Source organism: Monocercomonoides exilis (assembly GCF_001643675.1).
Source record: "Monocercomonoides exilis strain PA203 chromosome Unknown scaffold9-1957334, whole genome shotgun sequence".
NCBI classification, from domain to species: Eukaryota; Preaxostyla; order Oxymonadida; family Polymastigidae; genus Monocercomonoides; species Monocercomonoides exilis.
This window is the reverse complement of record NW_027150554.1, coordinates 1,066,206-1,078,278: the sequence shown is the minus strand read 5'-3', so window position 1 is coordinate 1,078,278 and position 12,073 is coordinate 1,066,206. Positions and strand designations below refer to the sequence as shown.

Here is a 12,073-nt window from a genome sequence, read left to right as displayed (position 1 = left end):
TGAGATCGATCTAATGCCATTAAGATGCAGTCAAATTGGATGTGACTCAGTCACATCCGATCATTTCCATTCTGGGTTTCAAGATCAAAGTATTTTTTTTTTTAAAAATGATAATAAAAATTGATAATTTCCGTTTTATTTTATATCATTTTGATTGAATTAAATAATTTTTCACTCTAAATAGTTTTTTTATTTTGTTAGTAATAAAAAATTGTTGATATATTTCGGAAAAACCTAAAAATTCTAATTGTTTTTGTTTGATATTAATTATTGATGATTTATAAAAAATGATATAAGAAAATTTCATCTCATTTTTCAATATTAAGAACTAGTTTCATTTGTTTTTCACATTTCTCAAAAATTTTCAGAAAAAAGAAAAAATACAAAAAAAGAAGCTTTCGAATCATATATTCTTTTTATTTTTCATTCGAAAAGAAAAAATATCAAAAAATGATTGATTCATAAACACATAACAGTCAAGAAAACACAAAAAAGTTTAATTTTTTATAAATGTTGAAAATTTTTCAAAAAAACTGAATATGAAAATGTTAATAATGAAATATATTTACAGTTTCATCTCGATTTTAGTTGAAAAAGTTCGTTGCAGAGTCGCAATGATAAATAAATCAAGTTTTCAAATTGCTGAATTAACTAAAGAAAACAACAAAAAATCAAACAAACATCAAAATAATGTATTTTAAACAATAACATATTGAAAATTCAATGTTTACAAACTTGTTATAATAAAAATATTAATAAAACAAAAAAATGCTCGATCACAATTCGTGATCATAAAAATCACAATTTCGCCCTTTGTGAGATTGAGGGAAATTCGAAAAAAAATTAGCAAAATTCGATAAACCAGACAAAAATTGATTTGACTGAGTCACATTTTCGCGACTCAGTCAAATCAATCAAGTTCTAATTAAGACTGCACAGTTAGTCTAGTGGTATGGTCAAGTACCTTGTTAATGAGAGGTTACAGGTTCGAGTCCGGGTCGAGCCAATAATGTTTCTCAAAAACAAAGTATAAGATCCTTGTGGGCTGGCCACCTACATGTCCACTAAAAGCTGGAGGTTATAAATAATGGTGCATCTGTTCCAATAATAACAATTACAATAACAATAACAAAAAAGCTTTTAGGAGCTTTCTCAAGAAACCTCCAGCTCAGCTTGAGTTTTGCTATTTTATTTGTTAACCACATGTTACCTAATTGAAGCGTGTATCCTGAATTGATTATAAACGATAAGTAGTAATGTGTTTGTTCAAATAGCTGCATGTGTGGAATGGGTTTATTCAACAAAAGTCTCAGGTCAGAAATGTCACCGGATAAATTCTGTGTGGAGAAAATGTTCTAAAACCCATTCCAGAAAGTGTCACCGGATAGTGTGACCAACTTCTTGAATGGAGAAAATGTTCTAAATCCTATTCTAGAAGTCGGTCACTGTCACCAGAAGTGTCACCGGATGAGATTTAATCCAGTGACAGTACTTCTGACATGGAGATTTGCTCATGAAACTCCGCACCAGAAGTGTCACCGGTGTCACCGGATGGAGCTTCTTCATTTTTATGTGAGATATAAAACAGAGAGTAATTGATTTATTACGTAAAATATATTAATAGAAATGATTATAAGTTTTAATGAACATCAGTAACTATCATAAATATTATTGTTATATTTATCTTACCAGTAGTTTTCATAAATATTATAACAATAAACAGTATATCTTACCAGTTTTATTCATAAATTGTACAGTCAAAACCGGATATAATCACATCAAATACAATCACATTCGTTTATAGTCACATTTTTCCATGCACCGACATTTTTGGCCTATTTTTCATTCATTTTTCATCGCATATAATCACAGTGCTGAAAAGAGATAGTCACATTTTTAATTATGATGGATGATTTTTTCATTGAAAAATCGGTTTTTTGATCAAAAAATTCAAAAAATCCATTTTTCAAAATAATGTTTAAATAAGTCTGAATAACATAATGAAACATTAATAATTGTTTTTTCTATTGAAAAATGCGTTTTAATGAAGAATTTTCAAAAATTAAAAATTGACCAAGAATAAATATATTTATTTATAAATTATTATTTATTTCTGTGTTAAGCAGCATCGGATATTTTCACAATCGGATATAGTCACAAAAAGTCCTGCAAAAACAGATGTGATTATATCTGGTTTAGACTGTATACGTTAATAAACTCATGAAAGTATCTCGAAAGTGTATATGTCTATTTACTGTTTATTTACTGTATACGTCAATAAACGTTATTGTTAAAAATATATTGTTAAATATATATTTGTGTATACATATACCCCGGACCCGAAGAGTCCTCATCCGGTGACACCGGTGACACTTCTGGTGCGGAGTTTCATGAGCAAATCTCCATGTCAGAAGTACTGTCACTGGATTAAATCTCATCCGGTGACACTTCTGGTGACAGTGACCGACTTCTAGAATAGGATTTAGAACATTTTCTCCATTCAAGAAGTTGGTCACACTATCCGGTGACACTTTCTGGAATGGGTTTTAGAACATTTTCTCCACACAGAATTTATCCGGTGACATTTCTGACCTGAGACTTTTGTTGAATAAACCCATTCCACACATGCAGCTATTTGAACAAACACATTACTACTTATCGTTTATAATCAATTCAGGATACACGCTTCAATTAGGTAACATGTGGTTAACAAATAAAATAGCAAAACTCAAGCTGAGCTGGAGGTTTCTTGAGAAAGCTCCTAAAAGCTTTTTTGTTATTGTTATTGTAATTGTTATTATTGGAACAGATGCACCATTATTTATAACCTCCAGCTTTTAGTGGACATGTAGGTGGCCAGCCCACAAGGATCTTATACTTTGTTTTTGAGAAACATTATTGGCTCGACCCGGACTCGAACCTGTAACCTCTCATTAACAAGGTACTTGACCATACCACTAGACTAACTGTGCAGTCTTAATTAGAACTTGATTGATTTGACTGAGTCGCGAAAATGTGACTCAGTCAAATCAATTTTGTCTGGTTTATCGAATTTTGCTAATTTTTTTCGAATTTCCCTCAATCTCACAAAGGGCGAAATTGTGATTTTTATGATCACGAATTGTGATCGAGCATTTTTTTGTTTTATTAATATTTTTATTATAACAAGTTTGTAAACATTGAATTTTCAATATGTTATTGTTTAAAATACATTATTTTGATGTTTGTTTGATTTTTTGTTGTTTTCTTTAGTTAATTCAGCAATTTGAAAACTTGATTTATTTATCATTGCGACTCTGCAACGAACTTTTTCAACTAAAATCGAGATGAAACTGTAAATATATTTCATTATTAACATTTTCATATTCAGTTTTTTTGAAAAATTTTCAACATTTATAAAAAATTAAACTTTTTGTGTTTTCTTGACTGTTATGTGTTTATGAATCAATCATTTTTTGATATTTTTTCTTTCGAATGAAAAATAAAAAGAATATATGATTCGAAAGCTTCTTTTTTGTATTTTTTCTTTTTCTGAAAATTTTTGAGAAATGTGAAAAACAAATGAAACTAGTTCTTAATATTGAAAAATGAGATGAAATTTTCTTATATCATTTTTTATAAATCATCAATAATTAATATCAAACAAAAACAATTAGAATTTTTAGGTTTTTCCGAAATATATCAACAATTTTTTATTACTAACAAAATAAAAAAACTATTTAGAGTGAAAAATTATTTAATTCAATCAAAATGATATAAAATAAAACGGAAATTATCAATTTTTATTATCATTTTTAAAAAAAAAAATACTTTGATCTTGAAACCCAGAATGGAAATGATCGGATGTGACTGAGTCACATCCAATTTGACTGCATCTTAATGGCATTAGATCGATCTCATTGGATGTTGACCGATCTAATGCCACTTGATGCAGTCAAATCAATCAAGTTCTAATGACAATATATGCAATATTATTTATGTAAGTCGCTGACATAATATACTGACATAATATACTGACATAATATACTGACATAATATACTGACATAATGCAATCACACTCAAAACAACGCAGATTCCTTATTTTATTTTTAATTAATTTTAAAACACATATACAAACATACCACATGCACGATATTGTAAACATACTGTTCTTTCACTACATGTTATTCCTACCATTTTGTGTTCTGATTTGTATTCAAACAAACCCGACTCTCCCTGTCATATGCTCACTGTTAATTTACTTCATGTCATTTGCACCTCTTCTCGAATTCATTGTATTCAGTGATGTATTACCATGGTGTGTTCAAAAAGTCAAACATAAACCAACAAACAATGACCCAGCTTAACATCAATTGATAAAAATATTCACGTTCATTCACGCACAATTGCATTCACCACTTATTTTTGTTCCACTCTTTTCATTATCTCATCTAATACATCCTCGTCTTCTATTATCTTTCTTCTCAGAATCTTTATTATATTCTTCTGTTTCTCAGACACATGTTCTTTGTAATACTTTGTTTGTTGCTTACATCTTTCCTGATACTGTTTTATCTGTCTCTGTTGTGCTTCCTTAGCTTCTTCAACAGTTGCATATATCTTCTTTCTTCCCATCAGCTTTTTAAACTTTGTTATAAGAAAAATATTGATAATTATTTTTCAATACACGCATTCATTCCCACATGTCAATTCACAATGCTGATAATACTTATTGACTTAAAACATGGTTAAAACTATCAATTTTCCTGGAGATATGATATTTCAAATATAGATCGACCGGACCTATACATCAGTTTTCTCATCATTAATTTATCAAACTACTTACACATTCACGATTTATCTATAACAAGGACTATAGTACTGTATTCAACCATTTATTTATATAATTGCTCATATACATTGCATATCACCTCACAATAAACAATGAAACAAAAGCAATACTATGTCCATAAATCTCATACCACAGCTCTTCTATAACTTTTTATTGAAATATCAAGTATTGCAGTAGCATGGATAAATTAATCAATATCACTGATCCAGCCCGGTTGGATCTATATTTGAAATACCATATCTCCAAAAATGAACCCATTAAGAGACAAAATGCAATTTTATATATTTGGTCCTGTGATTATATGCAATGAAAAATAAATGGAAATAAATTCAAAAAATGTTATAATAAACAAATGTGTTTGTGCTCGATGTGATTATTTCCTGTTTTGACTGTATTGTTTTTTGGGTGTAGATTTCAATAAAGTCTTTTTGTCACAATCTTGAAAATAATCATTGACATGTGAAATACATCACAGCTATAACAGAAGCTTATGCACAAGATGAAAGAAAGATGAAGATATCTTTGTACGGTATTGTTTCTTCTCAGTGATCATTTGAAACCAATCACAACAAAACTTCACACAAAAATTATCAACATCCAAAATATTATTTCAATAACAATTACCCACATATCTTTCAAACAGTCCAAAGTGAGTTATTCATTTTGAACACTAACTTTTGATATTGGTGATTGTCTGTTTTGATGAATGAATGATTCTGTCAAAATTCACAAAAATCAGATTTTCCATTATCACCTCTGAAAGATATGAGAATTTTTGATGAAAATGTTTCTTTTCACTGTTGTGTTTATTGATTCCCATTGAAAATGCGGGATGCCCAACTATTGTGATGGTTCCAAATTTGGGACGAAATTTTTGGTTTTTTGAAAAATAATAAGGATTTGTTCACAACTTTTTCTGCAATTATTTCATAATAAATCTTCTGTAACAATGAAAAAAATTCAGAAAAATTCAAAAGTTGAGAAAAAAATTATAGGAAATATTGTGTGGAACAAAATTGGAAAATGATAAAATTTTATCCCAATTTGTTTTGAACAGATACTCCTAAAATGGGCATGATCAAATCAGATTTTTGATTGAATCTTCTTATTTCCGATTTGACGATGAATAAAGAACTTTCGAGCGAATTCTACAAAGCATTTGGAGAGCATCCGCAGAATTATTTGTCCTTGCCATTTCCAGTTCAGCTTGGGTGTGCTTGTGTTTTTGTGCTTTTGTTGTTGTTGAAATGGTGTTTTGTGGATTGGAACCTGGACTTCGAAGAGAAACTTCGTTTTTGCCGGCATTTGCGTCGAAGCCTCGAAACGTGATTCTTGTGGACTGCTTCCTCGAAGCGGTGTTTTCGAAAAACAGAGTTAAAGATGCATCATGTGATTGCGCAATTGATTGCCGCGGTGCTTTGGAAAAGGAGTATTTTGAAAGAGCGTTGGGATTGGTGCAGAGGCATTTTCCGCACAAAAAACTTGGGGCTTCATTCAAAATATACACACGAAATAAAATGCCGATGGTTTCGAATTTGATTTCATTATTTTTGTTATTATTGATGAAGTTTTATCTTTGGCATTTTTTTTTTTTTTGAAATGTCTGTTAGGAAAAGATGGAGATTTCGAAAGAGCTTTTGCTGTTGGCAGCGATTTTGACAGTGCTGGAAGTTAATTCGCTGGCAGCTTCTATTTGTTCGATAAAGGAGATGCTGCTGAGTGCAATGGTATGTGTTTATTGTTTCATTCTATTCTTTCTTTATTTGTTAAAAAAATAATTTTTTTATAAATATTTTTGTGAATCATTGGGTGAATTTTATTGTTTGATATTAAAATTTGCACAACCTCAAATTTTGACTGAAGCCAAGATCTCGCCAAGGCGAAGGGGTTGCTGCGTATTTGAGCGCGCTTTTTGTAGGGTGCCAGAATGTTGTTGTGCATCTTCCGTCATTTGATTCATCGCGAAGCGAAAACTCGCATCCGCTTGTTTACCCGCTCACCGAGAATATTGTTCGCTGTGGAGGGCAAAGCAAATGTGAGGAATCGAAGGCGGAGGATTCGTGTGGGGCAGTGTTGAGCGGCGGTGCAACTGGACGCAGCAGATGGCTGTTCCGGATTGGAAAAGAGGCAGAGTTGGAGAAGGACGAAGTTGAGAAGCTTCGAATTGTTCAATTTAGCGCAGAGCTTACGTTCCTTCTTGTTAAATATGTATGTTGGGGTTTTGAGAATAATTATGTGATTATTATTTTGTGATTATCAAACTTTTTTTCTTTTCTATCTATCTTTCTTTTTTATTTGTGTGTGTGTGTGTGTGTGTGATTTCATTTTTTTTTAAAATGCAAATGATGATTTTTGGTGTGTTATTCATTTATTTTTGTGAATATGTGTGGATGTGAAAATGAGTAGAACTTGCATGAGAAACATTACCCCAGGCTTCTGCTGAACGAGATGACGCACCCGGGCACGCTGACTGAGCAGAATACACAAAGAGAAGGAGGGATGGATGTGATATGGGAAGCGGTGGAGGAAATGAAGAAGAAAGTGAAAGGAGCAGAATTCTCAATAGAAGAGAAGGAAAAGAAAGGAAAAGAAGGAGATGAAAAGGGCTGTGTTGCAACGATTGGAGCAGTGAAGGCAGCGTATCCGTTGCTTGGAACACTGATTGATGAGCTTGTTGAGCAATATCTGGGGAAGGAACAAAAATTGCCATTGGAGTCTTCATCTGTTTTGTCTTCGTTGGATCTGATAAATCCGTTTGTCTACTGCATGAAGAACTGTGCAAGAGATGCGTGGCTGCCTGTGAGTGCATTGCCGTGGACTGGGGTTGAAAAGAATGGAAAAGCAGAAAAAGGGATTTGTTTGTGTGAATCGGTCAGATGTTGTGGCGGGAAGGAGTTTCATTGGCCGGGAATTCCGCAGAAGACTGAGAAGAAACAAGAAGAATGTGCTTTCTTCTTTCTGGAGGGGAGTTGCGTATACAAAGTGGAGGCTGTGAAGGATGGGGGCAATGGATGCAGCGTGGAAACGGCGGGGAAAGCGAGTTCGGAAGGAAAAGAACGGAGTTCTTCGAGTTGTGGTTCAGAAAATGAGGTGTTCCCTCTTTCGTCTGGGATTTGTGTTGCACCGCTTTCACTGGTTGAGATTGTTTCGAAAAAGATGACAGAATTTTCTGAATGGAATCAGAAACTGACAGATTTTTCTTCTGCTTCTGCTTCTGCTTCTGCTTCTGCTTCTGCTCCTTCGGGTTCTTCGGGTTCTTCCACTTTTCATTCGCTCGTTTATTCTCTGTGCCAAACATTCACAAAGGATGAGCCTGATCTCAAGTCGGTCAAAACAGATGCCACTGCTCTTTTAGGTATGATTGAGAGGATTCTACCTGCTGAGCGCCAAAAGCGAGGCTTTTTTGATTCGCTGAGGGAATTGCGTGCGGCTGTGAATGCGCTGCGCTTGCCTTCATGTGTGTGTGCGCGGGGAAACGATTGCAGCGGAAAAGAAGGCGAAAGAAAAGCCGAGAAGGAAGAGAAGGAAGAGAAGGAAGAGAAGGAAGAGAAGGAAGAGAAGGAAGAGAAGGAAGAGAAGGAAGAGAAGGAGAATGGCAAACAACAGGAAAGGGAAGCGATTAAGAAGGAATCGGAGTCGTTGGCCTTCTTGCTCCGCCCCATACCGCCTCCTTCTTTATTCCTCCCAGCTTCGCTTTTGACTTCTTCTGTTGATAATGAGAGCGTGTCTGTTGCGCAGTCGTCCTCAATTGAGTCAAGCGATCCGCCAAAAATTGCGCTTGTGACAGGAGCAGCTGGCTTTATTGGGTCTTGGGTGTGCCACAGACTTCTGATGAGCGGGGTTGCTGTGATTGCAGTTGACTCGCTGAATGATTTTTATTCATCGTCAATCAAGGAACATGCGATTGCAAGGCTGGAAGAAGTGGCTCGTGCGGTTGGAGGGAAGAGATGGAAAGAAGAGAGAGGAGGAGAAAAGAAAGAGGCAGGAAGTGAAGACAGCAACGGAACAGGGGTTATATCGCTTTTGACGAATTTTGTGTTCATTTACCACGATTTGCGAGACAAAGAAGGATTTCACGCGAAAATTGAAAAAGCATACAAATATGTCACTGGAGTGAAATGTCCTGTTTCAGAGGACAAAGCGAATGATAATAGCCAGATTCATTCAGAATCGAAAACGAAAGTGCGCATTCCGTATATTGTTCATCTGGCAGCGCGTGCTGGTGTTCGGTCGTCGATGCTGTATCCGGAGCTTTTCAGATCAGAAAATGTGTTGACGACACAAAATGTGTTTGAGCTGGCTGTGGGAGACTGGAGCGATGGGAAGAGAGGAGAAGGGTGGGGCACACAGAGCATTGTGTATGCCTCTTCAAGTTCTGTGTATGGAAAGATGAAAGACGGACTTTGTGCAGAGCATCTTTGCGTTGGGCCACCTGAATGCATATACGCGGATACAAAAGTGTGAAGAGATGTGTGAGTGAGAAAGTTGAATGCTTTTGTATATTTATTTGTGGTTGTAAGATAACTTGAGGATATTGTTGAGTCTTTTTTTCATTTTTCATTTTTCATTTTTGCATTCTTCCTTCCTTGTTTCACAAAAGGTTGAAAACGAAAGGCAAGCCGCTGAATTTATATCGAAATTAACCCACACTCCCATGATATCAACAACAGCGCCTCCTTCTCCTCCCGTGTCCACATTCATTCCATCTTCAGTGCTTGCGCACTCGCCAATTCCACCTGTCTTCACAGGGCTCCGATTTTTCACTGTTGATGGCGAGGTGCTGGGCAGCTCGGCAATGGGGCGGATTGACATGGCGATTCCCTGCTTCACTCGGATGCTGCATTCAGAAGGGAAGGAGAAAGTGACGATGTATGGGGACGGGTCGTTCAGAAGGGATTATACGAATGTGAGGGACATTGTGGATGGAATATGCCTGAGCTTGGACAGAGCAGAGCGATTGAGGAGCCAGATGAGAAAAGAGAAAGAATTGGCGCTCTCGAAAGAAAGAAGTGCAGAAGAAGAGAAAAGCGAGAAAACGAGTTTAACTACGGGTTTGTCTGGCAGTTCGTCAGTTGCAGTGGAAGACTTGCTGAGAGTGTTCAATTTGGGAGAGGACCATTCGACTTCTGTGAGGCAGCTTATTGTTCAATTAGCGAAGGAAATGGGGATGTTCAGCAAGGAGACGATTTCAGCTATTAAAGAGAAAGTGAAGCACGAAGTGACTGAAGAAGAGTTTGCATTCATTTATTTGCTTGATTGTTGTTCATGAGAATATTTAATATTTGGGGAATGGGCATATATGTATATTCCCATTTGAATATCAAAAAATCTTTTATTTTTTTTTTTTTTTTTTTTTTTTTTTTTTTTTTTTTTTTTTTTTATTTTTTGTGTTTTTGTTTCCTTTCATTCGGTGTTATTTCATCTGGGAAAACGAATGCACTGTATTTTTTTTTTCATTTATGAAATGAATGTCTGATTTTTTAGTTTGCTGCAATATCTTCTCGAGCGGGAATATGTTGCTTCTGTTACGCCGCCTCCAGGTGATATTCCGATCTGCATCACATCTCTCACGCGATCCCGTTCAGAGTTGCGTTATTCGCCAACTTTTTCAATGGATGAGAATTTGCATGCATGCGTTCATGATACGTTCAATGAAAAGGTGTATGAGAGTTCGATATTTGCTCACAGACAGACAAGTTGCAATTCGAAAGGAAAAGGGAGTGAATGGCTTAGTGCCAATAACTGTTCTCATTCTGGTGAAGAATGCACAGAGCTGTCTCTGCATCCATCTAATTGTTGCACGTTGAATTGTTTGTTGGCAACGCTTGCATCTCTTAAATCCTTCTTTTCCTCGCATCTCCTGAACCAAATTAACCTCTTTTTGTCCCTTCCTCTTCCGCAGCAGACAACGATCCTTTCTTCTTTCCTGCTGCGCTTTGGTCTGAACACGCACCAGGCTCATCCTTCGTCAAAGGAGCCCGCTTTCCTGCCAATTGCAGAGCTATCTGCTGTTGAAGAGCACGCATTGCTTGGATGGGATGGAAAGCGTGTTAAGGTTCTGGGAGAGGCTGGAAATGAGGCGGAGAAAGCTGAAGATGGACAGTTGAGCTATTCAAAGCAGCTGGAGAAGATTGGAAAGGGGAAAGCAAGAGGGTCATATGGAGGTGCAGGGTTGTTTTATTTGAATCCTTTGTTTGTTCCTGGAGAAGGGGAGGAAGAAGGGAAGAAGAGCGGGTCACAATCGGAGATCAGTTGCCCATCTACAAGAAAGAATGAGGATATGAACACAGAAAAATGTGAAAGTGTATTTGTGGACAAAGCACATCTTTTCACTCTGGGAGACTTTGTGTTTTTGGCATGTGTGTTTGAGCAAATGTGGGTTGAATGCAATGGGATTGAAGGTAACGTTGCTGGGGAAGCGAAGCAGGCGCTTCTCGAAATGGTGGTTGAAGCTTTCAATAGAATGCTTCAGCTTATTTATCAGGTTGCTAATAAATAATTCCTTCAAATGAAAGAACAGAAATTGACACACTCGTTAATTGGGTATTTATAACTCGAAATATCTATCTATTTATTTATTTTGACAATTAAAGTTTGAGAGATTTAGTTTCTGTTGATCTTTATTTTAATGTTTGCTTTTATATTTAAAGTTAAGCGCAATCCTTTTGTTGGATTGCACAAACAATCAAGTTATGCCTGTCAAATTTGATTTTTTTCCCCTCCCCTTTTTAATCTGTCAATGGCAAATTGACAAACGAGTCAATTTTGCTTGTCATTTCTCATATATTTTTTTCAAAGGTTCTTTCCTTTAATTTCAAAAACTTGAATATGCTGTTTCATTAATGCAATATGAGGAACTTGTGAAGTTTTTTATTCTTGACAAATTTTGATTGGATTTGTCGCAAAGCGTCAGATGTGGAAATTGAATTGACACAATTTTTGAAATAGGGTGGTTTTTTTATCCGGACTTTTTTTATCCGGACAAAAATTTAAAATTAAAATATCTCAACAAATATTCAATATTAATTTAGGCATAAACATACAAAACGCGTACCAAAAATTTTCACTAAATAATAACAACGGAAGTTCTGTTTTATGATTCTGTTAATATTCACTTCGTAACATCTTGCGAAAAGTGATGTGAGTGAAAAAAGATCAAAAAATATTTTCGCAAAAAATTTATAAAAATTATTATGTTTATGGTTCAAATTCCGAGGAATCTTCTCCTGTTCCAGCTCCAA

General features: G+C 35.2%; 1 protein-coding gene across 1 annotated transcript; it reads left to right on the top strand.

Moving 5' to 3' along the window:
- Positions 1 to 6,079: 6,079 nt before the first annotated feature.
- On the top strand, positions 6,080 to 11,331 carry MONOS_17198 (putative NAD-dependent epimerase/dehydratase family protein; the record flags this gene model as incomplete). The annotated part of the gene is made up of 6 exons (XM_067870094.1): positions 6,080 to 6,358; positions 6,443 to 6,559; positions 6,696 to 7,040; positions 7,239 to 9,290; positions 9,433 to 10,064; positions 10,317 to 11,331. 6 exons carry the CDS (start codon positions 6,080 to 6,082, stop codon positions 11,329 to 11,331), a joined length of 4,440 nt encoding a protein of 1,479 aa, XP_067732484.1.
- Between the last annotated feature and the right edge of the window lie 742 nt (positions 11,332 to 12,073).